The 27,661-nt window shown below is 46.6% G+C and overlaps 2 protein-coding genes and 1 non-coding gene across 8 annotated transcripts in view; 2 read left to right on the forward strand and 1 right to left on the reverse strand.

Moving 5' to 3' along the window:
* Positions 1-21,313, forward strand: part of Cyth3 (cytohesin 3) — a 112,420-nt gene extending 91,107 nt beyond the window's left edge. For 2 of the 3 annotated variants that reach the window (XM_087195873.1, XM_087195874.1), the window contains exons 5-14: positions 4,788-4,901; positions 5,736-5,854; positions 10,205-10,285; positions 12,679-12,791; positions 13,020-13,168; positions 13,665-13,776; positions 17,966-18,042; positions 18,123-18,194; positions 18,269-18,423; positions 18,590-21,313. In XM_087195873.1, coding sequence (XP_087051999.1) covers positions 4,788-4,901; positions 5,736-5,854; positions 10,205-10,285; positions 12,679-12,791; positions 13,020-13,168; positions 13,665-13,776; positions 17,966-18,042; positions 18,123-18,194; positions 18,269-18,423; positions 18,590-18,662 — 1,065 coding nt within the window. In that variant the 3' untranslated portion in view covers positions 18,663-21,313. The remainder of the gene's footprint in view (positions 1-4,787; positions 4,902-5,735; positions 5,855-10,204; positions 10,286-12,678; positions 12,792-13,019; positions 13,169-13,664; positions 13,777-17,965; positions 18,043-18,122; positions 18,195-18,268; positions 18,424-18,589) is intronic. The other variant, XM_004840447.4, reaches the window with a different exon arrangement.
* Positions 21,314-21,522: 209 nt separating this feature from the next.
* Positions 21,523-27,661, reverse strand: part of Usp42 (ubiquitin specific peptidase 42) — a 39,469-nt gene continuing 33,330 nt past the window's right edge. For 2 of the 4 annotated variants that reach the window (XR_015445320.1, XR_015445319.1), the window contains exons 15-17: positions 25,515-27,038; positions 22,783-24,294; positions 21,523-22,502 (exon numbers count right to left, since the gene is read on the reverse strand). Coding sequence is in view for 1 of the 4 variants with exons in the window: in XM_004840446.4 (XP_004840503.1) it covers positions 24,117-24,294; positions 25,515-27,038 (1,702 nt within the window). In the remaining 3 variants the exon portion in view is untranslated. Of the gene's footprint in view, positions 24,295-25,514; positions 27,039-27,661 lie in introns of all 4 variants that reach the window. The other 2 variants (XR_015445321.1, XM_004840446.4) reach the window with 2 other exon arrangements.
* Positions 25,003-25,106, forward strand: LOC147822708 (U6 spliceosomal RNA). The gene has a single exon (XR_015445518.1). It is a non-coding gene; the product is annotated as a U6 spliceosomal RNA (small nuclear RNA).

Consider the following 27,661-nt stretch of genomic DNA (forward strand, 5'->3'; position numbering starts at 1 on the left):
AGTTGTCAGTGGAAATGATTTGTGGATTTGGTAATGATTTGGTATTTGGGGTTAGTATCAGGTTTTTGTTTTTCCTCCTTTAGGAGTTGAGTTTACTAAGTTAAATTATCAGCAGATTTTATAACCATTGGAAGTAATAGAGGATGTATTATAAAATTGAATGTTTTTAGAACTGGAACTCATGTTTTAGCACTGAGTAGCACACCAATAAGCTCATAAATAAATTCAAATCTCATGAAGCACACAGTGCAGTAAACACTGATTTTTTATTTTATTTATTTTTATGTTCTATTTTATTTTATTTTTTGGTACCGGGGATCGAACTCAGGTCCTTGCACTTGCTCAACAAGGCAGTGAAACCACTGAGCTAAATCCCCAGCCCCTACACTGATTTTTTAAAGTGATGTTACCACAGTGCATCAGTGAGTGAACTCACTTCATGCTTAGGATGTCCTAGCTGTTGGTTCTTGCTTGTCAACTAACTTTATATGTACTATGGGTCGAAAGTACAATAATAACTGACATTGAGAATTTCCTGTTTGTCAGGAAGCACAGGAGGGAAGCACTTCAATTAATATACTTAGTCCTTACAACAACTTATGAGGTAGGGAACTTCTTTTCTAATTCCTGTCTCACAGTTGGGCAAAATGAGGCACAGAACACCTAAGGAGCACCCACTGTCCTGAGTAAGGAACGTGACTGAAAGACCTAGGCCTGCAACTGTGGCTTCCTGCTGGCTTGGTTCATAAGAAGCTGAATCCTGACTATCTAGTCATCCCCATGGCATCTGCTTGCCATGTCCAAAGAAGTGGAGGTTTAATCAGGCTGTGTTGAATGTCTTAGCAGGCTTCATTTTATGTCCCATTTAACCTAAGATATATTTTTAAAGTTCTGTATTAGTCCCTGTTTGCAGTACATGATGAATACCTTCCTTGTGTGGAGTTGGTGCATGTGCATAACACATCCTAATTCTTTTTTCATCTGTCCTCCTTTTCTTCCCTCTTCCATCTCTTGGTCCCCTTCCCATTGGAGAAAGATTTATCTCGCTACTTCCTATTATCTTTGGTCTGGTGTATTTCACTTAACATTATGGTCTCAGGGTGCACCCATTTTCCTACAAATGACTCAAGTTTCTCTTTATGGCAGAGTTGTACTGCAGTGTGTGTAAATATCACATTTTCTTTATCCACTCATCTGCTGATGGACATATAGTCTTCTCAGTGGCTTATCTGTAATCATGCCACCCAATAAAGGAAGAAGGTACATTTAGTCTGCCTTTGGCCTTTTGCTGGAAATATTATCAAAATTATTTGGTTTATAGTCTTGGTTGTAGTACTTGTCTTAGTCAGCTGGGCTACCATGACAAAATATGGTTGATTGGGGGTTTACACAGCAAACATTTATTTTCTCATAGATCTGGGTACCACATGTCTAACACTGGGATGCTAGTATAGCCAGGTCCTGGTGATAGCCGTCTTTCCATAGACAGATAGCCGCCTTCTTGCTAAATCCTCACATGGCCAGGGAGGGGAGCAATTTCACTCCAGGGTCTGTCTTCCTAAAATGACACAAATCTTAAACTAGGATTTCTGCTCAAATGACTTCACCTAAGCCTAGTTACTCCCAGGAACCCTATATCTATGTATGTCCTGTCACTTTGTGGCTTTGGGCTTCAATATATACATTTTGAGGGGGACACAAATAATTTAGTCTGTAGCCATACCAAATAATCTCATGCTTCAGATACAATTCAAAATTAAATCTATTGCATATCCTTATTAAGCCTTGTAATATTGTGAAACATGAAGGTATCATTAAAGTAAATTCTTTCAAGCTAACAGGGATGTGATAACATTTTAAGCAAGGAGCTTTGGTTTCAGGTACCTTAGACTCTAGAAGTAGCACTTCAGTTTATAAATAGAAGAAAAAGGTTTGGTTAGATTAAGCAGGCTAAAAACTCTCTACTACCCTTTCCTTTTATTCCCAGTGTCCATATATGCCTTTAAAACAAAAAATACTTAAATTTATAATAAGGAGTTTAGTGGAGTAGAAAGTAAGGACTCTCTGCAAGGATGAGATCAAGTGAAGAAGGAATGATACCTAGATCACATATAGGAGGGAGCTGCTAAGAGAAGGGGGAGCAGCCTGGGGTTCAGCAAGGTCAGGAAGATGTAGGGAATGGGGAAGCAGTTGGGACATCGACACTGGGACTCTTTACGCAGTGCTGACCTGTACCAGGCAGTGTTGTGGGCCCCAGGTGAGGGAAGCAAGAGAAAACACTTAGTCCATCTAGACAGGCAGCATCTGGGTGGCCAGCAGCACAGAGAAGAAGAAATCCACTCCCAGAGGTCAACAGTGGGCACAGCTCCCACCACCTAAATGCTGCTCCAACAAGTCATGGGAGGTGGCTGCAGTAAAAACCAGAAGCAGACAACATCCAGGAGTTGCCAGTGACTGACTTACAGAGATAAATTCTCTGCCACGTATCGTCAAACACTTGAGGAAACTACCACCTGACTAAGACATGAAACTGGACAAACAGAAGAGCTGAAACAGTAGGAAACAGGCCCAATAGAAACAGTGGAAGGGAACTCTAAATAAAAGTAGTATATTTGTATGTATTGTAAATATCATCAAAGAGATTGATAGGATGGTACTTATACATTAAACCAAAGTTGGGCATTGTAAGAATGCTGGAAATAAATAGGGGTGTCACATGAACTTTGGTCTGTGCCACAGAGAGGCTGCTGCTTGAACGTGAATTTGAGGCCTACAGGAGAGTGTAATAATTCTCTCCACTGTTTTGCACAGAGTTACAAGACATGGAAAATGGGTCCAGCAAACCAGATTTTATTGACTCAAAGTCTCAAAGGAGACAATTTAAAATGGAACAGAGGAAATATTTTAAGGAAACCTTAGATTATTTTAGAATAAGACTAAGATAAAATCAGATTCACAGGCCTTACCAAATGCTAAGCAGTATACATTTTTGAAAGATCTATATATAGATGTATTGAATAAAATATCACAAAACTTGCGGATAAAGAGGAAATCATTAAATTTTCCAGGAAGAGAAGACTAGGCCACCTAAGAAGACATGAACTCATTATCAGGAAACAAAAGCAGGGAAACAGCTCCAGAGTTTGATGAAAAATGACTTAAAACTGAGAATTTTGTCTACCCAAACTGTCACTCAGAAGAAGGACAAATAAAGACCTTTTCAGACATGCAAGGACTCAGTCACCCACCAAGACTTTCCCTGAGTCTAGTAATTGAGAAGTTGGAGGATTACACCTACAAACAAACACGAATCCATAGGATGAAAAAGACATGCAATATTTGTAGTTAAACCAGGTGTGGTGGCTCAGGCCTGTAATCTCAGCCCTGGAAGGCTGAAGCAGGAGGATCTAAAGTCTGAGTCCTGCCTGGGCAACTTGGTGATACCATCTCAAAATTATTATTATTATTATTATTATTATTATTATTATTATTATTATTTTTAAAGAGAAGAGCAAGGTATGTAACTCAGTTGATAGAGCATCCCTGGTTAATCCCCTAGTATTGGCAGGGGTGTGTGGGTGGTAGTGGTGGTGGTTACAGTTAAGTCTAAATAAGAGAATGAGAAGGAAAATAAAAAGGCTAAAATAAAAGGGAAAGTGTGGGCTGGGGATTTAGCTCAGTGGTGCCGTTGCCTGCCTCAAAAACACAAGGTCCCGGGTTTGATTTCCAGTTCCAAAAAAAAATAAGAAAGTAAAATTCTGCTAAGTATTGTTTCTAGACGTTGATAGGTAAATGTAAGTTTAGATGTTAAAATTTTAAGAGCCACTACAGATAGGAATTAAATAGAATTTATAAGTTGTTAGGAAAGCTTGAATAAAGAAAATTTGATCAATTTAACAAAAGGCTGAAAGGACATGTGAAGTAGAAAGCACAAAATAAGAGGGCAGGAGTAAGTCCTCACAAATCAGTGATCATAAATCTGACCAGGTCAAATTAACCTCTTAAAAAAACAGAAACTAGCATTTAGGAAGTTGAGGCAGGAGGACCAAGAGTTCAAAGTTAGCCTGGGCTAGCTACATAAGGAGACCCTGTCTCAAAACAAAACAAAAAACCTTGGTCATTAGATTTGAAAAAATTCCAACTTCTTGGGCCAGGGATTTAGCTCAGTGGTTTCACCGCTTGCTGCGCAAGCGCAAGGACCTGAGTTCAATCCCCAGTACCCCCCCCAAAAAAATTCCAGCTTCTTCTGAGAGAGACTCTTAGGGGAAATAACAGGAAAGTTAGAAATACTGAACTCTAGATACTAAGTTTAGTGGATTGAATGGTGGCCACTGTTTGATTTTTCTAAGCAACATTTTAAAATACTAAAATTTTCTAATAGAACATTTGCTTTCTTTTATGAGTAATTACCTACCTAATATGTCAGTGTCCTAGGGCTGCCATAGTAAATTAACCATAAACTGGGTGCCTTAAAACACAAAATTTTATTCTCTAGCAGTTTGGGAAGCCAGAATCCAAGAGCAAGGTGTTGTCCTTTAACCTGAGGGAGAATCCCTTCCAGGCCTGTCTTGGCATTTGGTGGTGCTCCTCGGCTTGTGGGCACATTACCCCAGTCTTTGCCTCCGTTTTAACATGACTGCTCTGATCTGAGGACACTTGTCACCACACTCAGAGCAGCCTGCTCCCATGTCCTCTCCTTTTCTGGCCTCTTTCACCTCCAAGATGCAGTCCTTTTACATTCTTAACTGCCGTTTTTGTCTCAGGCTCTTGACTGCATTTTATTTTAGGGTCTCCTGTCTGAATTTGAACAGTGGCTCCCTGTTTCCCATGTCTGTAGCCTCCATCTCTTGCAGAGGAAGCCTTGCCTCCCAGGAACCTCTTCTGTCTCCATTTTGCTACCTGTAAGCACAGAAATTACCTTGTTCTGAGCCCATTTGGTTTTCTCAAATCCTTGTAGGTCGTTTCACAGCACTCTCCAAGATTCACCCTAGTTTTGGGGGTATACTGACTTGAACGAAAGGTCGTGAGTATCCAGAACAGTCTCTTCCTCAGGCCCATTCACTTTTTGAAGATTTGGCTAACAATGCCAGTTTTGGCTTCTCAGGGTCCAGCCCCCAACCTTGTGGCCACAGATTATAGGACAACTAGGAGGGGTGGAAAGACCAGGGTGGGAAGGAGACAAGAACCTCTTAAAGCCATGGCCCCTCCAAAGGAAACCTGGACAGCAGTGTCTGCCCTTGGGTGGCTGAACTCTTTAAGAAGGCCAGCTTCCCAGCCTTCAGTGCCACAGTCATAGCCCAGTTGATCACCAGTGACCAGGCCAGGGACCAGCCCCACACTCTGCTCATGGGGATCCCTTTGTCCTTTGTGTCCTTGGTTTCTTTAGACACCCCTCTCTTGCTCCTGGAAATTTTCAAGGCAGCAAAATTTACCATTTTCTATTTACTATCTGGTGAATCCTTACCATTTTAAACAACCATTTATATTAGTTTGTTCAGTAACCCATTCATTTGTCTTTTAACCTATTAAGTTTCTGGGAGACATGTATGTTCTTTTCTTTGATGGATAAAAATGTAGTATAGTATTATGAAAATCAGATTGTGCAGTTCCACGAGTCTCTCTGATGTTTTTGCTGTGTCCAAACCAGTAAGATCATCACACTGTGTTTCTGTCCTTGAAAATTGAGTTTGAGTGGCCTTCCTAACTGGTGCTTCCTGTCTTATGCTGTTCTTCAGGGAATTCAGTTTCTAATAGAAAATGACCTGCTCCAGAGTTCCCCAGAAGACGTTTCCCAGTTCCTCTATAAAGGAGAAGGCCTGAATAAGACTGTCATTGGGGACTACCTGGGTGAGAGGTAAGTTGAAGGAGGATGAGCCCCAGTGGGATCCCCCCCCCCGCCCTCCAGTCTGCAGCCTGAGTAGACCCACCCTCCCCTTCAGGGGTGCCCACAGCTACTCAGCTGTGGGATACAGGGGCACACATGCTGCCCTCCAGGAGTTTGGGAGCTGGTGTGGTCGTTCCTCTTCTGTGCGGTGTGAGGGATGTTAAGGCATCTAGGGCCAGGTGGGATCTGTGCTCCTTTGGTGCTATTCATGTAGGAACCCAAGACAGAACCAACAGTGCCACTGTCTCTTTTTGTTCTTGGAGAGCCTCTTCATCTTGGAAAATCTGGCCCAGAAATACACCACATTTCTCAGTGGTTTTCTTTCCCTGTCATTTAGGGTGGGAATAAAGACAAGAAGCGATTAATATTTTGAACAAAAAGCAGCAGGTCAGGTTTACTTTCTGTGTTATGTTGTATTTTGTTTTATTTTAGACAAGGTCTCACCATGTAGTTCATGCTGGCCTTGAACTCACCATGAGCCCAGGCTGGCCTCAGACTTGTGGTGATCCTCCTGCCTCCGCTGTCCTAGTGCTAGGATTACAGGTGTGTGCCACCATACCCTGCTCAGATTTACTTTTTAACCTTTTCTAATAAAATCCATTTACTGTGTTTAGTAGAGGTTAGGCAAGAATACTAAGGCAGCCCATGTAAAGTGTGCCAGGATAGACTTTTATCAAGGACCTCAGAGAACGTTACCATAAAAGCCCAATCAGGGTGGCTACTATTTCTAGCTTTTTATTAAAAATGCTTGGTCAGGCATGGTGGCACATACCTGTAATCCCAGCACTCTGGGAGACTGAGGCAGAAGAATCACAAGTTTAAGGCCAGCCTGAGCAATTATCGACTTAGTGAGATTTTTGTCTCACAATTTTAGAAAAATGTTGGAGCTGGGTGTGGTGACACATGCCTGTGATCCCAGCACTGGGTAGGCTGAGGCAGGAGGATCACTGAGTTTGAGGCCAGCCTGGGCTACATAGTGAGTTCAAGGCCAAGCTGAACTACATAGCAAGACCTGTTTCAAAAAATGAAGCAAAAGGAAAGGTGTTGGAGTGCTAAGGCCCTGGCTTTAATCCCAGGTACATTAGTCATTCAATGCATGCTTGATTGAAAGTGGAACATGACTCAGCTCATTCTTTGAGGTGAATACTACCTGATTCCTGAACCAGAGACATCACAAGAAAAGGAAACTATAGACCGGTATCACTTAGGAATATAGAAAGAAAAATTTTCAATAAATTTTTAGAAAATGAAATCTTAGGCCGGGGATTTAGCTCAGTAGTTTCGCCGTCTGCTGCACAAGCGCATGGACCTGAGTTTGATCCCCGGTACCAAAAAAAAAAAAGAAAATGAAATCTAGCAATATATAAAAAGGATTATGTACCAACTATGCCAGCATTATAGGGTTAGTTTAACACATAAAAGTCAAGGTAACATATCAATAGAATAAATAATAAAAACTGTATGATTACCCCAATAAATGCAGGATGAGCATTGGCAAAATTCAGCACTGCTACCTGTGCCTGTAAGCCCAGCACTCTGGAAGGCTGAGGCAGGAGAGTCACAAGTTTTAGCCAGTTTGGGCAGCTTTGCAACTTGGTGAGACCCTGTCTCAAAACAAAAAATACAAAGGGCTGGAGATGTAGTGTAATGTGAAAGCCCTGTGTTCAATCTCCAGTATGTATGTACATGTGTACAACACTGCTTTTGATAAAAACACTCAAATACTCAACAAAACTAGGACTGGAAGATAGCTTCTTCAACAGGAAGGAGGGCACCTAAGAAAAAGTAACATTCTTCTAATGGTGAAAGAATAAATACTTTTCGCTTAAAATCAAGAGAAAGACTAGAATATTTGCTCTCACAACTGTTATTCAAAATGGCACTGGCACGTCTAGCTGGGGAAGTTGGACAAGAAAATGAAAATAAATACAGCTAGAAGGGAAAAGAACAAATAAAATTATCTTTTTGCAGATGACATAATATATAGATAGAAAATCCTGAAGAATCACTGAAAAAGTATTAGAATAAGCAAGTTCAGTAAGATTGTAGGATGCAAGATCCCAGAACTCATTTGTATTTTTAGTCAGTATTGATGAACAAACTGAAAGGATATTAGAGTAAAGGCTCTGTTACAGTAGCATTAAAAAGGATAAAATAAGAATAAGTTTATCAAAAGAAATGCAAAGTTTTTACCCTGAACTATAATTTTTACCCTCAACTATAATGTTGAAAAAATAGAAAGATCCAGACAAATAGACATGTTCATTGCTCAGAAAACTCAATATTGCTGAGATGACAGTCTTCTTCATATTGAGTACATTTTTTTTTTTTTTTTTTTTAAAGACATGGTCTCACTTTGGAGTTCAGGCTATCCTTGAACTCACTGTGTAGCCCATGCTGGTCTCAGACTAGCAGCAGTCCTCCTGCCTCAGCCTCCTGAGTGCTGGGATGACAGGTAGGCATCCCTACACCTGCCTGAGCTACATATTTAATTCACTCCCTGTCAAAATCCCAACTGACTGACTTTTTTGCAGAAGTTTTCAGGCTCATCCTAAAATTCATATGGTACTTCAAGGGACCCAGAATAGCCACAGTCTTGAAAAGGATCAAAGTTGGAGAACTCACACTTCTTTACAAAATAAACTACATCTCCACTAATCAAGACAGTATGGTAATGATGTAAGGATAGACATATGGAAGGTCATAGAATAGAATTGAAAATCCAGAAATAAACTCTCATATTTAATGCCTAATGATTTTTTAACAAATGTTCCATGACCATTCAGTGGAGAAAAGAATAATCTTTTCAACAAATGGTACTCAGACATATACAAAAATTAAAAGGGATTGAAGTCCTAAATATAAGAAGTAAAAATGTAAAATACTTAGAAGAAAACATAGGAATAAATCTTTGTGATCTTGATTTATGTCAGTTTCTTAGATCCAATATCAAAAGCACAACAACAAAAAATTAGTAAACTAGACATCATCAATGTTAAATATTTTGTGCTTCTGGTGACATCAGCAAGAAAGTAAAATGACAACCCCCTAAACAGGAGAAAGCATTTGCAAATCTTATATAAATCTGATAAGGACATATGTAGGATATGTAAAGAAGTCTACCAGTTTATCATCCAAAATTCTAAATGCTTTGAAATACGAAATGTTTGGAGCACCAATGTGATACTCAACTTCTAGATTTTGGAGCACCTTGGATTTTCAGATTAGGGTTACTCAACCTGTCGCAACCCTCAGGGAGTGAGTGTTGATAGAGAAGTGGATGAGGCAAAGACTGGGCCCTGAAGACTCTGGCCCAGAGCAGAGCATGGGAAGGAGTGGCAAGACTGACCTTCATTCACTACCTGGTTGGGGTGCTCCACACTGGTGGGGCTTATCGAGGGAGTGAACACCGGTTTTCTGGTCAGCCCTTACTTATCCAAACCCTGAGGAGGACTGGCTAGGTATCTTCTGTGCTTGGGCAGAGATAGTTGGGCTGGAGAGTGCTGGTCTGCATGAATTCCTGTGGTGGGGCTGGTGGACCCCAGCATTCCGCTGTGGGGCTCCTCGGTGCATCTCATGACAAGGACCTGCAACAGCATCTTTGAGTTAAAATTTAGTGAAGCACAGTGTTAGATCATTTTGGTTTTTTGTCATATTTAAATATATTTTGCACCTTTTACTGTATTTTCATGTTTATTTTTTAAAAGCTAATATAAGATATTGTTTCTTTACCACACTTTTTGAGCCAGCATAAACCTTGTAGTTTGTGCACTTGAAATGGGTTTGGGGTCATTTTGAAGGCCACAGGACACAGACTGAGCATTGGGCAGGCCTCCCAGCTTGGTCCTCTGGTGCTCAGAGTGGTGGTTTTTTAATGGTCTCCTTCCTGACCTTATTGTGAGGTATACCCCTAATATCCTATTTATTCTCTTTTGCATTAAGCCTGAAAACAAACTTAAAGTGAAGAAAATCTTAATTTGTAGTCATACAAAACTAAAACTGCAAAAATGTGCTATAGGACATGGTGATTTTTGTTTATTTTTGCCACAATCAGGATTGAACCCAAGGCCTTTTCACTGAGCTACATCCCCAGCCTTTTTTCTTTTCTTTTCTTTAAGTGTTTATTTTTAGACAGGTACTCACTAAGTCATTAAGGTACCCAGGCTGGGCTCAAACTTGTGATCCTCCTGCCTCAGTGGCCCAGAGTGCTGGGATTATAGGCATGCACTACTATGCCAGGCTAGGATACGTCTTTCTTTCAAAGTGCTTGAGATACTCTGCATTCATTAGCCTTGAAAACTTGTTTCCACTCTTTCCAAGGGATGAATTTAATATCAAAGTTCTTCAAGCTTTTGTCGAACTCCATGAGTTTGCTGATCTCAACCTCGTACAAGCCTTAAGGTGAGTGTTTGGAGGCCTTGACAGTAGTAGAATAGTAGTGGTTAACACTCCAAGTAACTCGGGGAGCTTGCAGGTTCTGCAGACCCTGACTGCGTTCCTGTACTCCCTCTTCTGTGTGACTGCTGCATGCCGGGCAGCAGCCCTAGACAGCAGTGGGAACATTCACGGAGGGACAGATGTCATGTTTTCCTTATTGTGATCTCCAGTTCTTCATCCTGCTCATAGTTTATTTGCTGTCCTTCATTTTGGGTGACATCCAGTGGTTGGGTGGGTGCTTTCTTCCCATGTCTGCCACACACCCTGCTCACTGTGGCCTCAACAATGCTCAGGCCCACTTCCCACCAGATTTGTCCTTGAGCATGGCTGCTCCCAAGTGTGCCAGGGAGGGTGTAGACCTTCTGCCAGCAAAGGGAGGCCTCAGTCTTGGCTGCAGAAAGCTATGTGTCACTGTGCATCATGTGGCATTGACAGGAGATGGTGTCCACAGTGTGCTCACTTCCTAGATGCCTACTTGAGGCCCTTGTCCTGGGCTCTTGGAGGGCATCATCTTGTCTTCTATGGTGTCCTGGCTGGGCTGCATGCCATTATATGTGTTCTAGTTCTGACCCTGAGTCACTGACAATCAGAGGGAAAAGCCTCCGAGAATATTGTGGCCCTGTCACGTCTGGTTCATGTTCTCAAACCTCCTCTGCCATAGCCTCTTGATATGCTCAGCAGCGCTGCCTGGGGCAGAACAGTTTGTGAGCCACAGGTAGGAGTCCTGGAGCCCTGATTTACATTTTCAGATCAGTGCTTGAAAACTATATCCAGAGAAAGGCACGGGCCTGGTGAGTGGCAAGCATGTCCGTGGCATGGCCTTGGCCACTGTGGTTCCCTGTCTGTGGGCAGTTGGTCTCTGGCCCAGAGCCAGAGGTTCCTGATAAATCCCACAGAGGTCAAAATTTTGCCAGGGCCCTCCTACAGCAGGGAAGAACAAAGAACTCACCTTGGCTTTGCTCTAGTGGGTCCTTGACTCTTTTTGGCCTGTGGGGCTCTCATCTCTCTGCCCTTGGTCTGTCCTGAGGCACATGTGGGAGAAGCTCAGGTGACAGTGCTGGTACCTAGGATGGCCCCACAGACCTTACTGGGCAGAGAGAGAGAAGGGATAATGGATATTTCTATGAATTGTCAGGAGCTGATTGCTATGGAGACAAAAAAGTGAGGCTGTATGGTAAGGGGTCCTTGAGCTGCTGGGAGGGAAGTCTGGTGGGTCAGGGCTGAGCAGAGTCCCCTAATGGAAGTGCAAAGGCACCAGAGAGGGTCCTGGGTTGGGGCAGTGCTGGCGGTCCTGTGGTCTGAGAAGCTGTCTGAGGGAGACCGATGGTGGGTGGGGTCAGCACACAGTAGGATGTTTTGCTGGCCAACACGAGGCAGAGGGGAGAGTATCGGGTGTCCTGACCTAGACCAGGTGGCCAGCCGGAGACCTGGGGATGGGTCTGTAGGTCAAGTGTGAAGGTTTGGAGCAGGTGCTGGGAGGGAGAGGGGCCCAAGTGTGGTGGAATCCCAGGAGAACATAGGGTAAAGGGGACAGCAGTGGTCAGTGGGGAGCACCCACATTTGGGAACCTGCAAAGGAGGAAGAGTAGTGTCAGTGTCTTACAAACTAAGGACAGTCACTGGGTGTGCTCATTCAGCACTCACTGGGTGCTGGAGCCACTACAGTTTAGAACATCACTGAGAAGCTGGTGTGTGAGGTTTGGCTGGCCACAGGGACTGCAGGAAGCAGGACAGCTGTGGCCCCTGCCCTCGACCTTTAAGGTAGACAGGTAGCAGGCAGTGGTGGATGCAAAGAAAGGGTGGGAGTTTAGGGGCAGGGGTTGCAATTTTAGGGAGGGTGGTCAGCAGGAGACTGCAGGGAATCGGACCATCTGAGGACAGCAGTATCTGCTCACCTGGGCCTGGTCCCAGAAGCAGGAGTGTGCCTGCCCCAGGGAGGGAGCAGCAGCCACAGGCTGTGGCCTGAGGTGAGGCTGAGCCCTGGATGGATCCTGCTGACTCTGGCCTTGCCACCGGGATGCAGTCCTAAGAGGGCCATGTGGCCCTTGTGCTGTCAGGACTGTGGCAGCCATGGGATGTCGTAGGGTCCTAGAAGTCACCTGGTGGGGTCCAGGAGACTATGCCAGTGGGGACAAGAAGTATTGAGACCTTGGACGAGTATATGACAGGGGCAGCTGGCCTTGCTGAAGAGTTCATTGTAATCACACGAAAGAGGAGCAGCTGGTAAATCTGTCTTGAATTATTGAGTGGAAGGAAACCAAGTCTCCTTACATTCTCCCACCAGGGTGGCACCTAGGCTGAGGGGGTCGCCTCCTTGCTGTGGCGCGGTCACTCTGTGAGGGTTCTGTGTCTTCATAGGCAGTTTCTCTGGAGCTTCAGATTGCCTGGAGAGGCTCAGAAGATAGATCGCATGATGGAGGCCTTTGCTTCACGCTACTGCCTGTGCAACCCAGGTGTCTTCCAGTCTACAGGTCAGTGACCCAGCTCATGGCCTGACCCTCGCCTCTGCTGCTGGACAAAGGCCTGTGGCACAGCCAGCCTGTTCCTGGGACCTCCTTTCCCTGTTCCAGCACAGTCTTTTCTGAGGTTCACTGTGCAGAGATTTCTACTCTGCTTTTCCCTGTGGACCCCACCCTGCATGTCCAAACCCAGCAGAGCTTAGGCTTCTGAGTTCCTCACTGTCCTCTGCCTTGTTGCAGACACATGTTATGTGTTGTCGTTTGCCATCATCATGCTCAACACCAGCCTGCACAACCACAACGTACGTGACAAGCCCACTGTGGAGCGGTTCATCGCCATGAACCGTGGCATCAACGAGGGGGGAGACCTCCCTGAGGAGCTGCTGAGGGTAAGTCGGACTGAGCCTCATCGTGGTGCCATTGCTCCTCCTCCTCTTCCTCCTCCTCCTTTTTTCATTTTAAAACTTACACCAAGTTCTCTGCAGATGGGCAGTGATGACTTATTTACTTTTTTTCTTTGCAGTATTGGGAATCAACCCAGGCGCGCTCTCCCACTGAACTCTGTACCCAGCTTTTATTATTACTGTTGTTGTTGTTATTGTTATTATTTTTTGTTGTTGTTTCAGTCTTGAGACAGGGTCTCACTGAGTTTCCTTGGCAGGACTCAAACTTGCCATCCTTCTACCTCAGCCTCCCAGAGGTGCTGGGATTACAGGCATGTGCCACCATCCCCAGCTGGTTTATGTACTGTAAATGCATCTCTCAAGTATCTCTTGCTTACCAGGCCTGCTGCTCTTTATACTTCTCCTGCACTAGAAAGAGACAAGAGAATGCTGGCTTCTCCTCTGTGAATTTCTGAATTTGCTGCTGTTTTTCCCCTTACAGAACTTATATGAAAGTATTAAGAATGAACCATTTAAAATCCCAGAGGATGATGGGAACGACCTGACACACACGTTCTTTAACCCGGACCGGGAAGGCTGGCTCCTGAAGCTGGGTGAGCCTGCTGTGTGTGCCCCGTCCACAGCCCCCCACCCACCTGGCAGCTCCCTGGTCTCTTTACCACCTTGTAGCGGAGGCCCCTAACTGCAAGGCAGAAATGTTAAAAAGGGAGTGCCGTTGGACTAGAGTCCACTCTCAGCAGCACCGTATCTCAGCACCAGTGGCTGCTTCCCTGAACAGTGACCTTTCGAAGCAAGGCCACATGCTCAGTGTCCACGGCAGTGACTGAACAACCTGCCCCAGAAAACTGCTGAGCTAGTGTCCCCCTAAATCCAGGGCAGTTTTCTTTACAAGAAGCAAGTGCATTTACCTCCAAAGAACCTGTGTGCCTTTCTCTTGGTTTGGCGTGGCTGTGATTTTTGATGAGTGGTTTAAATGTGCCTTCTTGTTGTTTTCCTTCTGCCTGTGGCTCCCACCTTTCTGTTCTGTGACGGGCTGCCCCTGCTTGTCCTGCGTTAGGAGGTAGGTACCCAGTGGCTTCCTCCCCTCCCCGGCGGCTCATTCCTCTCTCGCTTTTTCTCCCCCATATTGGTCTGTGTGAAGCTCTGATCTGTGGCTGCCATTCATTTGATTCATTTGGCTTTGGACTTGGCGGGGATCAGTGCTGTACACGGTGTGGTGTGTGTGACACCCAACCCCAGTGACAGGGCCAAGAGAGGCCAGGACCAGTAGTGGATGGGGACACTGTGGGAACAAACTAGAGCCCCCCATGTTTAGGGTTCTACCAGCCTGTCCCTGCAGAGTCGCCAGCGCCCCATACTAGCCAAACAGTGCATGTTTGCACCCCTCCCACAAGAAGGATTCTAGGGACATCTCAAAGGCTTCCTTACCAGTGACAAAGAGATATAATGGATTTTGTACTTTATGTGCAAATTTAGGAGATTTTAGGGTTTGACTCTGGGGGGATGGATTTTGCCTTCCTTTGACAGCAAAGCCCATGGGATCTGACAGCTATATTTTCCAGGTACTTCTGAGAACAGAGTATTGCTGTGTAACATGTAGGATCTGAGGGCTAGAGTTCTGGAGATTTTGGAAGCAATTTTTTATCACGGGAAGATGTCAGGTGTGGCTTGATGACATTACAGGCATGGGCTGCCTTAGCTAATGGGGTGGGGGTGCACCCTGTGGATCCACCGATCCCACGAGGTCTTTGACCTTGGGAATTGCTTTTGACTCTTCTCTGGCTATGCTGAGGGTCAGAAGAGTTCTGAATCTTGTCTTAAATGCCTAGGGTTGTAGCTTTGGACTTGGATGCCCGAGTGGCCTGAGATATACACCAGACCTCTCACCTTGCATCATGCTCGTGGTGCTGGAGTAGGGCCAGGAGAATGGCTGCATCCAAAGACGCCAGCCCTTGTGGTAGGCCGGAATGAGGGCCTTCACCGGATCAGACAACTCCCTTCCAGTCCCTGTGCTGCCCAAGAGTGTCCCCTCGAGGGACATGACATTGCCAGCCCTCATGGCAGCTCAGATAGCCAGCCCTGGAGATATAAGTGAATGAAATGAAGGCACAAGACAACCTGTGTTTTCTGACATGTTTCCTGGTTGGGCAGATAAGCAGGCCACCAAAGTGAGCATGCAGAGCACTTGAAGGAGCTGTGCATTTGGTCCAGTGCAGCCTGGGAAAGTACCATCCTGGGGTGTTGGCATCTGTAGTCTCTTGCCCCTGTAGTTTCCCTATCCAGGGAAGGCCTATGAACTGGCACTGTCATGGCACAGGTCCCTAGCAGGCTAGTGGGGGGATTAACTGGCAGTGGCCTCTCTCCAGAGTTCCTGGTGCCCCGAGACATCAGAGGCAGCTGTTTGGAGCTCCGTCCTGGTCACTTGGTGAGCATGCAGAGGTGTTGTCAATTCTCACAGGGCCAAGAGGGTGGACTCAAGTCAGCCCCCCAGTGTGACATTGAACTGAGTGGGCAAACACGGTTCCTCCCAGCTCAGGGTGTGACACAGTCAGGACCCAGGCACCAACTGAAGGTGTGCAGGACGGGTGGAGACTCAAGCATGTTTCCTTGTGATTGTAGAGCAGGGACCTTTAATGCTGGAATGTGTTGTGGGGTGTAGGTGTGGTGCACTGTGCACAGGCCTGGCTTACTGTTGAGAAATTTGACATTGGATTTGAGAGTCAGCTCTGTCAAAAACTTTGGATGTGGTCAGAGCTGAGCTGTCATGGTGGAAAAGGTATGTGTGTGACAGCAGTGAAAATGGTAATGTACAGAGTGATGCTTACCCTGTTTAGAGAAGCCAGGCTCTTGTTTCCAAGTGTGGTGTGTTTTGAGCAGAGCCTCCCAGCTCCTCACAGCAGAACCCACTGTGGCTCTGAGACCATCACCCTGCCCTGCTGGCCCTGCCTCAGATGACACACCTCAGCCTTGGTGCCTTGGAGCGGGGAGCAGTGGGTGTGGGCCCAGGACCATCCTGACAGGCCCACCGTACCCTGGAGGGGAGTATGCCCTGAGCAGGGAACTCCGGGTAGTTCCTCGGGTGGCTCTGAGGACCTGCTTCTGGCTGAAGGTGGAGGCTTAGAGCAACTCAGGCTGCAGGGAGGACCAGCAACTGTGGCAGGAGCTCTCAGTAGCTGAGGTGTTAGGACCTTCACGGTGAGCACATGGAACCTTTGGGAGCCTCAAGCAGGATGAGCGTGATCAGAGGTTCTTTTCAGAAGACAGCTGAGCTGGGCCTACTCTTGAGGGATGGTAGAAGGACTGTCAGCTGATTCTGTTTTGAAGGTGGGGAGGGAAGTGCCTAGAGAACCAGCCTTGCCCTCTTGTGATCTTAGCACACAAAATGGCTCTCTCTGTCATTGGAGGACTTGGACAAAACAGGTTGCCTGTAAGGAACGGACCCCCTGTTAGACCCTTGTATGGAATGGGCTCCTGTAGGCTGGATGAGACAGGTCAAGGATTCCAGCAGTGAGGGACTTTGTGCAAGGATTTTGGGAGCAGGCATCCAGGTCAAGTGTCAGGAGGGACATGGGAGGAAGGGATGGTACTGAGGTGGGGTGGGTCTGAGGGGGGCCATGGAGACTTGTTGGGAATCTTGGGGAACAGCATGACGTCAGACATTCTGACAGGTGGGGCTGGTGGCATGAGGCAGATCTGTCTGGGACGTGGAGGGACTGGTGCAGGGACAGCTGGTTGCCAGGGCTGCCTCTCTAGTGCTGTGGTGGTAACTGACCTCATGGGCTGCGTTCAGCCTTCACAGAAAGGTGGGTGGATGAAGGGTCTGATGAGTGAGGCTGGGGTGCAGGGTCCTGGCTGGGCTTTGGGGACATCCTTCCCCCTCTCCAGTGCCTCTGCATCTATCAGGGTCTGGCTTCCTCCTCCCCAAACTGGTTCCTCCTTGTGACCTGCGCAGCCTTCCTTCCATCTTCCTGTCTCCCCAGCCTCATTGTAACGGCTCCTCAGCTGCTTCCATGTTGTAGGGAATACTCCGGGTGGGGGTGGGGGGGGTGATGGGACAGGGAGGGCCACCTCTTGCTTGTTCCCCAGGTAGCACTTGAATTTCTTGCCATGAATGTCTTCCTTTCTCTTATTAGCAAAAGCTGGTAGTTGAAGTCAGTTTGACTGGCTCTGCAGAATTCAGAAAGATTGCTTTTCTGTACTAAAAGGGACATAGGCACAGATGAGCTGTGTGTGTGTGTGTGTGTGTGTGTGTGTGTGTGTGTGTGTACACTTCAGCTCTTGTTAAAAGATTAATTCAATCCAATAATTCCCTGGGCCAAGGGGTAATTGACTCTGATGGATCCCAGGGCTGCCCAAAGTACCCAGTAATGAGATAATGCCCTGATGTAACAGGATTAAACCCTGGACAGACCCAGTTGAGCCGGCACTGACTTCATCTTGTTGTCATTTCACGGGGGGAAATTACACCCATCCATTATGACTAACTTTTCTAGGAAGCAGACATGAAAGTGAGGTGCTGTCTAGGTTGACCCTGGGTGGCCAAGGAGAGGACACCTGTGTGGGTCAGGGTGGGGGTGCATGTGGGCCCCAGCTGTGCACCCAGCTACCCACCTGGACAGCTGGCCATGCAGCTTGTTGCAGGACCTTGTTAACTGTGGTCAGAATATCCGACATTTTCACAAAGAAGGAAACATAAGCCTGAGATTGGTTCCTGATGGCCTCTCTTGAGAAGGGAGTCATGTGGCCCTGAGTGCCTGACTCACAGGGCCCTTCTCCTCCTAGGAGGGCGTGTGAAGACCTGGAAGCGGCGCTGGTTCATCCTGACTGACAACTGCCTCTACTACTTTGAGTACACCACAGTAAGTGGGGCTGGGAGCCTGCGGGCAGGGTCCCTCGGGAAGTGGCCGGCTGAGACTGACTGTGTGCCTTTTCCTTGTAGGACAAGGAGCCTAGAGGTATCATCCCACTGGAAAACCTCAGCATCAGAGAGGTGGAAGACCCACGGAAACCTGTAAGTGGCTTCCTTTCACAAATGTGCCTTTTTTGACTACTTGTGCTGAGCTGACCTTCCCTGTCTCTGCCTAGAATTGCTTTGAGCTTTACAATCCCAGCCACAAAGGGCAGGTCATCAAAGCCTGCAAGACAGAGGCTGATGGCCGGGTGGTGGAGGGGAATCACGTGGTGTATCGCATCTCCGCCCCGAGCCCTGAGGAGAAGGAGGAGTGGATGAAATCCATCAAGTGAGTGAGGCTGGGGAGGAAGCTTGCAGCATGTGCCCGAGACCCAGAAACTTGGGGGGAGTGCTGCTGAGCCGACCCCACGGTGTGAAGCCACTGTTTTGTTCGAGGGGTGGGCTCAGCAGGCCCAGTGCTATCCTTGCCCTGACCTGCTGCTTTTCTTCCCCAGAGCAAGCATCAGTAGGGATCCTTTCTATGACATGTTGGCAACGAGGAAAAGGAGGATTGCCAATAAGAAATAGAGCTGTCCTGTGCCAGCAGGTAAACTAAGGACCCAAACCCCGCAGCAGATGTGACCGCTGGCCACCCCAACACGACACAGGGGAGGCACCTCCTCAGGCGGCACTGGTCCCCAGAACCAGCTGTGGCCCCAGCTGCACACCCTGACTCCTGTGCTGTGTGGCCTGGATCATGGTCAGCTGTGTTTCCTCCTGTTGCCCCCTGCCTTCAGAAGCAGTGGAGGGAGATTCCCTGTGGGCATCCGCTGGTCTCCCACTCGCCTGCCCACTCAGGCAGTGACAGTTGACCGTTCTAGATGCTGCTGTTTTATATCAAAATTGGAATGGAAAACTACCATTTTTTTAAATTGAGAATTTTTCTCAGATATATAGGATTATAACTTTTATATGCCTTTTTATATCCTGAAATTATAATGAAAGATACTTTCTAACAGTAGTATTTTTAGAATGGCAGCTATAAATATAACTCCTGGACACAAGTATATACTGTGCACCGAAAAAAATATATATGCAGCACCCAAAGGGAGGGCTGTGGGGCACTTGCACTTGGGTGGGAGCTACAGGGGGTGCCATAGGGGAGGCCTAATGCCCTTGAGGACCGGTACACTTGGGGGCTCCAGGTGTAAACCCTGAAACCCCCTCTCAGACTTTTTGGCCCTATAAATATTTTCTAAAACCAATCATTAAGATATGGTTATGGTTTGGGGCTGTTTGTCCTATAACTGCTGAACCCTAGGAAATGGGCCTCTTTCCCTGGGCAGATCATCCACAGGTTGGACCACAAGAAATTGCTCTGACCATTTCTGGCCCACACAAACAGAGTTCTACCTGCTTCCACGGAATACATCCATTGCTACTTAGAATCTTCAGCAATGTGCTTATCTCAGTGACATAATCAGATTTCTTAACGAGTGGGTAGACATAATACTCCATTGTCTTCCTCTTACAGTGCTGTGTTCTCAGGCCTGAGCTACCCTTTGAGGAGGGTGAGAGCATGCCATAGTTCAAGGTGTGTGGCACTTAGGGTTTTCTCTGAATAGTTGACATACAGCAGAGGGATTGATGGCCCACCATTGAGACTGTCAGAGCTGGACAAGGACTGTGTGACAGTCCCCCTCCTGGGGAGCTTTGTTTGTTAAACCTGGGCCCTCTTCAGCTCCTTACATGGCTGTCCTCTGGGCAGGTCCTTGGAATACAAAGGCCCTTGTATTCTAGGTCCCTTGTCCAGGAATGAAAACCTGACTGAATGCAGTTGTTTTGTTCTAAATAGCAGAAATAAGTCTTCCCATGAGCTGCCTTGAGGCGGAGACTGTGCAGCCATGGGCCCTTTGCCTCTATGTGGCTGACCTCAGTGCAGAGGGTCCGAGGCTGAAACTCCCCGTCATGCATTACACTGACATTTTGATTTATTGCCAAGCTTCTATGCTGTTACCTTACTGATACCTCAGATCTGAAACTTTAGTGTTTGAGCAAGGCAAGTCAGCCCCTGACGTGCCTGGTGTGTATGCAGCTTGCCCTGCACCCCCACACCCCTGCGGAGCACGAGTGCTGCCCTCACCTGGCCCAACCATGATGCCTCCACGCTGCGGGCCACCCTTGGGCCAGCCTGCCAGGGACTTCGGCAGTGTTGGGTCAGCATTTCATACGGGGCAAGCTGCTTCCTCTCTCCCGAGTGTCTAACCCAGGCTCGGCCCTGGGGATATGGCACTGTTTAGGGTGTTGAGGCGAGCATGGGGTCACCTTCTGGTGACTCGCTCATCGCCACAGCCGCCTGTGAGCCAGCTCTGCCCAATGCCTGTTCACCCAGGATCATGGAGAAGGCCCTGGTGCTCAGAATCTTAAGTACCTTGCCCTATCGAAAGTATTGCATGAAGTCACCTAATCCCAGGTTTTCTTGTGACAGTATTAACGCTAAGGCGTCTGCCATCATGTGTACCTGGCCTCCACCAGGCTGCCTGGAAGTGGGACCTTCCCACTCCAGGGCGGTGAGGCTGTCATGCTCATTGCCTCCCCACCCAAGGGCCTGCACTCAGTCCTGAGTTACCGGTCCCAACTGTGGCCAAAGACAAAGTTTCCTCCAGAGACCAAGGGCAGTGGGCAGTTCTGAGGAGGAGCGCTGGGCGGGAGAAGGCAGCACCATGGCCCCTCCAGCTGTCTTTCTGGGCCCAGTTATCATTTGAGACTTATTTGGACTGAGCCTGGACCCTCACAAGCCACCGTTACCTAGAGGGTCCTGAAACACTTTCAAGTAGTTTAATGTGGCACCAAATGGAATCAAAGCAAGAGCTGTTAATAGATGAAGCAGCATTTAATGCTTCATATAAAGCAATGCCTGTTTTCAAACTTACAAGGGCATATTATCTACAGATGTGCTTTGCTGCAAAGTTAGGTCTATTACAGACCAGAAACCCCAAATTGTGATTTCTCATCTTATTTTTTCCTTAGAAAACATTTCTATTTACCTATAGTTCATATGTAAATAGTGTACATATATTGCTTTCTGGAGTGTTTTGTTATTCAATGTATATACATCCTGTAACTTGCATGAATATTCTATTTATCAAAAGTAAACAGTAAAACTGAAGGGTGTATGGCTGTTAAAACTTGTGAATATTGTCTTCACTAAATAAAAATCACATACATTGTTAAAACAAGGTTGTCTAAGACTTGCTTCTTTAAATAGAGATGTGTTGGTTCCAGCAAACCAGCACCTGGTTTTCCCTGGCCCATCTCCAGGGTTTGAGGCACCTGCTGAGATGGTAGCCAGAGCTTTACTGGGTTTTAAGAAAAGTGAACATAAAGACAGAGAAGACATGGCGGGAAGCAAATGGGGAAAACAGAAGTAAAAAAATGACACAAAATGTTTAATTTGCTGCCATTTATAGTCTATATAAATTTTACATGCTGTATATTTACAGTGGGGCAAGTGCTTTTTTAATCTTTAAAAAAACAAAGATCAAACTTTAGACATCTCTGAACAACACAAACTGTATAAACCATACAGATTATTCAGATAGAAATACAGTTTTCCCCACTCCATCTCCTGATGCAGGACCAGTGAATTATAAGTATCACAGTTTGATAGCATATCCATATTAAAAATAAAATCACAGTATGATTTTGTCTGTAACTAGAAACTTTAAGGGACCAAGCTGACAACTCAGACTCCAATAATCATACAGTTGACGAGACACAGTATAAAAAAGTTATATAATAAAAACATACTGTAAGCTTTACAAATAATGTTTGGATTATACATTCATAATGTGAATACTCATCATAACTGGTAGGTTGATTGGAATAGTTCCACAAAGTTCAAAAACAGAACTTGTCTATAAAATACATTTTCAAATCTTGAATACAACTAAAATATGAAGCAAATTAGTTTCTAGTATCAGACAATACAGAAAACAGACTGCCCTCAGAAGTCTAGTTGAGAGCTTGTACATTTTTAAATAAGCCTTTAAATTAAATACACGCACTGTCAGTTTGTACTTTTAATAATTCCATGGTTTCCCGGTTGGCCTTGCACCAGACGTCTAACTTGGAGGAACATTACATGAGATAACAAGTAATCAACCTGAGTCTGTAATTAAGCAGCATTTGAGATGTTCTATTCCAGGGCATTATTTTCAATGTGATTTATATACACGGTATTTTACAATGGTCAGCAGTTGTAGAAAGTGTTCATCCTTTTGGAATAAGGGCAATTAAGAAAAGGTTAAAAAAAAATTCATGGTAAAATCTGTTCAGTATTTAGTAAAGAAGCACCACGCAGATTTGAACAAATTTATGTTTATAATTTAAGCTGAGCTGGGATGGCTTCTGTGGAAGATGTTGACTCTGAAAGACAAGAGGCGCAGGCATTAGTCGAAGGCAGACGCTCCAGGAAGCCAGGTCCTCCCTTCTGTGACACCCTGTCCGCAAGTCCCCTTGGCCTTTGGGAAGCTCTTTTTTCTTGAAACGATCACTCTGTCTTCCTGAACGGCAGTAGAGGAACCTAGTGCCGCCAGGCAGCGGCAGAGGAACCAGTTGGCGGCCTGGCCAGGGAGGGGCCATCTGCTGGGCCCAGCTGCACCCGCCCAGCCTGAACCCCACTGTGGCTAATCTTTCTCAATCCTACCTAGATCCTGCTTTCACTCGGGAAGAGTTCAGAGTTCCTTAGGCTTGGTGCTTTCCCTTGAGGACACACAGAAAAAGCATGTTAATCAACTGCATGCTAATCTTCTATAGACAATTCGCCTTGAAATTCATTTAAAATTGCCCTTCCTAGGGCCAGGGATTTAGCTCAGTGGTTCCAGTGCCTGCCTTGCAAGTGCAAGGTCCTGAGTTCAATCCCCGGTACCAAAAAAAAAAAAAATTGCCCTTCCTGATTGGGTAAGACACACGTACGGGCAGTTGCCTTTCAGGGGCTAAATGGTTGCCATCCCCTTTCGCTCCACAAATGCACAGTATGAAATACGAGTCCCTGCCTCCCAGGACCACAGAATACAAGTTACTCAGATAGCCTCGACACAGTGAAGGTTCTGCTCTAAGTCACCTGGACCTCATCGCAACAGAGTGGCCTCCTCAGGTGAGGGCTGTGACCCCGGCCTCAGCATGACCTCTAGGTCTAGGTGCTGAGCTCTTAGGATGGGCTCTGCTAACTCTGGGTTGGTGACATGGGCTTCTCATCTCATGCTTATCGAACAATGACTCTGCTGACTGATGGTGGGAGCTTTGCTGCCTTCTTGAGTGAGAGACAAAGGAGGAAACAGTCCATCACACACTGTTCAGGTGAAACAAAATACTACTCCTCTTTGAAAGTTTTTTTTTGGTACCGGGGATCAAACTCAAGACTTTGCGCTTGTGAGGAAGGTGGCAGAACCACTGAGCTAAATCCCCGGCCCTGGAATTTTTGAAAACATGAAAGCCATTCTTAACCCACAGGTGACGTGGGGACAGGCACAGGGCCAGCCTTTGGGATGCAGCCTGCCAACCTGTCCCCTAGGCCCCTAGTCCTGTCACTTCCCTTCTTAACAAGCTCAGGACTCTTCTCAGAAAAGCCAGTTAGGAGAAGGGGCTGCCCCGAGTGCAGTCAGAGCAGAGCTGGTCCAGTCTACACCCAAGAATCCAAGATGCCTGGTAGCCTGGAGTGAGCGATCTCAGGAGCCTCAAGAGGTGGCAACTCACATTACTAATGATCCCTGTGATCAAATTATGAGTTAGGATACACCCTGGATGCTTTAAGGATTCAAGAGAATAAAGCAAACAGTGCAAAAGCATTGGTACCCAAAATGCTTGAAAAACAAAGTTCTCTTTCGAGGCAAATGCTCAGACCCCCAGAGTGCCATTAAATCCCAGTTCCACGTAACCACCCTTCAATGCTAACAGATCAGTGCCAGGTATCCGAACTACACATGGAAACCAATCACACAAGGGCTTGTGAGTCGGCACAGATGAGGCGGGAGCCCAGTATTACAGCAAGCTGCCCTCAGGTTGCTGGAAATGGTAGACAGTCTCATAGTTTATGGCTTTCGGTGAGTGCAGTTCTGATGTTTCTTCAAAGTCCTCTGAGCTCCCTGAGTTCCTCTTTTTCTTTTTCTTTTTCTTTTTGTATCTTCGGAGGTCAGCATTGAAGTACACTGGATCCAGCCTACAGAAGCAACAGCCAGAAATTAGCAATCCCAAACCCCACCACCACCTCAGACCACTCACTGAAAACACTCCTTGGACAGACACAGGTAAGCACCTCTCATGTTACAAATGGAGTCTCTATTTTCAGCTCTAGTAATTTTTAAACCCCACGGTCATAAACTCACCATTTGAATTCCACCTCTGGATTCCCCAACATAGCCTTTGTGCTCAGGAGCTGGGGCTGCCAGCCAGAAAAACGGCTGGGAGGACTTAACTGACCTCTCCTGAAATCCATGGCAGAAAGACGAGAGGAAGAGAAGGGGAGAGGGGAGGGGAGAGGGGGAGAGGGGGAGGGGAGGAGAGAGGGCCGGACATTCTGCCATGTGTCCCAGGCACAAAGGAGGAAGCAGCTTGTGCTTTCGTTTCCCCAGAGTAACCGCTGCCTATGTACATATGGCTTTTGGCAATCTTTTGCTAGGATTAATTTTAAAAGAAGGGAACTGAAATATGCTGGGTGTGTGGTTCACTTGCCTCGTGGGCACAAGGCTCTGGGTTTCATCCCCAACAGCACCACCAAAAACAAAACAAAACAAAAAAATCCACAACCTATTTAGCATTTTTTTTTGGTACCGGGGATCGAACTCGGGACCTTGTGCTTGCGAGGCAGGCGCCAGCACCATTGAGCTGAATCCCTGGCTCCTATTTAGCATTTTAAAAATATGAAGACGTGCTCACTTTGGCAGCACATGCACTAAAACTGGAATGATACAGAGATTAGCATGGCCGCTGCGCAAGGGTGACACGCAAATTTGTGAAGCGTTCTATATTTTTTTAGGAAAATATGAAGACATTAGGTTTCATATTGAGGCTCAGAGACAAAGGCCAAGAAAATAAAGGGTGCTCCTCAGGCCTCCCTCTAGGCAGGCGGGCAGGCAGGTATCAGCAGGACTGTGGCTCCCATCTGTCTACTGTGTAGTGACTAAGTTTGAAGAATACATCACAGATGTGAAAATTAACTGCATCTGATAAATCCAATCTGGAAGTCAGAGACTCCCCAAGTCACTTTCACAGCACTCACACGTACTCTGGGGTGAGTGATAAACATTAACTGAGGAGGGCAAAATGAGACATTTTAGGATACAGGAAGTGAGACACACCTTGAAGCTGCCCCGTTTTGGAAATGTGCAGACACTGTGAAGTCTCAAAACCCATGGAGATGAGGAATACTCCCACCCTCACCTGTAGTCACGCTCTTGGTGTTTGTCTTTGGATTTCTTTTTCTTCTTCGATTTTTTGCGCTTCTTTGCCTTTGGCTCCTCCAGGTCTTCTTTCGACAGGCTCCTATGGGCTTTCTTGTCCATGGGACTGCTGATCTCACTGATCTCACTGATCTTCCGTTTGTGTGACTTCATGCTTTCATGCTCATGAAATCGGTCAGAGAGGCTGCAACTACTGGCACCCGCTCCGGAGGCAGCCTTCTCCTGGGGGTAGCCCTCGGGGTGCAGAGGGAAGGGGCCTGCGGCACCTACGCGCAGCCTTTGGATTGTGCTCAGCTCCCTGACCCATTCAGACAGCTCCCAGTTCTTCCTGGGCCGGGAAGAGTCCCTGTGTGGCCGCTTCGTACTGGGCTCCCGGGCTGCATAGGGGGTGTACCTTTTGTAGTACCTGCATCTGTCCCACCTGATCTTCTCAGGGTAGTACTTCTCCTGGAGCCAAGCACGCTTACTGTCTGAGTGGCGAGAGTGGCTCCAGTCCTGGTCAGCCCTGCCCTTGCTCCTGCCCCTGCCCCTGCTCCTGCTCCTGCTCCGTGAGTGGTGGTGGCTGTACCCGCTCAGAGAGCGGCGCTCGGCTGGGCTCCCCCTCTCATCATGGCACAGCAGGTGCTGACTCCCATTGCAACGCTCCAGGGTTTGGCACTGCTGCTTCCTGTGCCTTCTGTTGTAGGAGTGCTGCTTTTTGTGACAATGGTCCTCCGTCCTGCTCCTCGGACTGCGACTCCTACTCTTCTGCACCTGCTCACCACTGGAGGAGCGGTCTCGACGGTTACGGTAATGTCCTCGGTCAACTTTTTTAAGGCTGATGATTTTCTCTTTCACTGGAGGGTGATCTGGAACTTTCTCTCCTACCGTACCTTGGCTGACCCTCTCCCTGTGACTGTGACTTTGCTCATGGGCCCCCTTAGGATGGGGACCTATGGTGCTAACTCGCAGAGAGGCCAGCAAGTCAGCAGATGAACCTGTGGTCAGGAACGGGGCCTTTGCGTCACCACACTGGTCTTTGCCGAGGTAAATTATGACCTTGTGAACACATCCAGATTCCAAATGTATAGAGGGAGCCAGCCTCAGCTTTGCCACTGTTTCTGCTGGCGCAGAACCCTGCAGGCTCTCAGTAAACAACCTTTTGACCTCTTTGGGGATTTCACTGCATTTGCGTTTTAAATTCCCAACATCACAAAGTTCAGGAAGTTGATCATCCCCCGTGGGGGTCTTGTTGGCGTTACAAAGGTTGTTTACGATGGGCAACGACTCATCAGGTTTGGGTGAACTGTTTTCTGAGACAGCTTTTTTGGGAGATTTGAGATTTGTTTGCTGAGACAACTTCTTTTCAGAGATTACGGTGTCAACAGAGGACAGTAAAGTTTTCTTAAACTTGTTGCACAGATTCACGATTGAGTCAGGCTTCTCATGGGAACCAGCAGTGGCACTGCCAGCATCAAGCTCCGCAGCAAGGTCCCCTGATGGACTTTTCTCTGCTCCAGGTGGACTGCATCCCCGCCAAAACAGAGACAAGCCAATAGTTAGCATGACTAGCTTACATTTACCAAGAATTTTATCACTTTAAATATATCTGGCTGTAACCCAACATCAGGCTATCATCTCTGGACACCAACTTTTCTCTTTATTAAATAAAAATAAAATATATATCAACGCTATTTTTCAGTAACCATAATTTTGTGGCTCTAGACTTTTCCTGTTTCCAGTCTAAACAAAAAAGCCAAATGATGATAGCATGCTGACTTTCTTGGCTGCCTTCTGACTTTCTCTTGAAGCCTCACAGGTAGAGTAGCTATTTCCATTCCGAGCCAAAAGCTCCCCGAATTATAGAAAACTGAGGGGACTCACTGAGGTTCTTGGAAAACCTTCTATAGTAAATGCAGTCTGCTCTTGGCAGCTGGAAAGCTTCTGACACACTCTCCAGGTTATCTGACAGCTGCTAGGAAACAATAAAGCACCTACCATGATCTGCACTCTTCAGCAGGGAGATCGCTCATACCAAGTCCCCATGGGGAAGTCAGCTGCCTTGAGTGTATGGAGGAGATTCTTGGGACAGCACACTGTGCTTGGCTGGGGTACACACATGGCCTCATTTATGCAGACATGTACTGA

This window comes from Heterocephalus glaber, unplaced genomic scaffold (genome assembly GCF_053883595.1).
Source record: "Heterocephalus glaber isolate CG9 unplaced genomic scaffold, H.glaber_assembly_v1.0 deba00001610, whole genome shotgun sequence".
Taxonomy (NCBI): Eukaryota; Metazoa; Chordata; class Mammalia; order Rodentia; family Bathyergidae; genus Heterocephalus; species Heterocephalus glaber.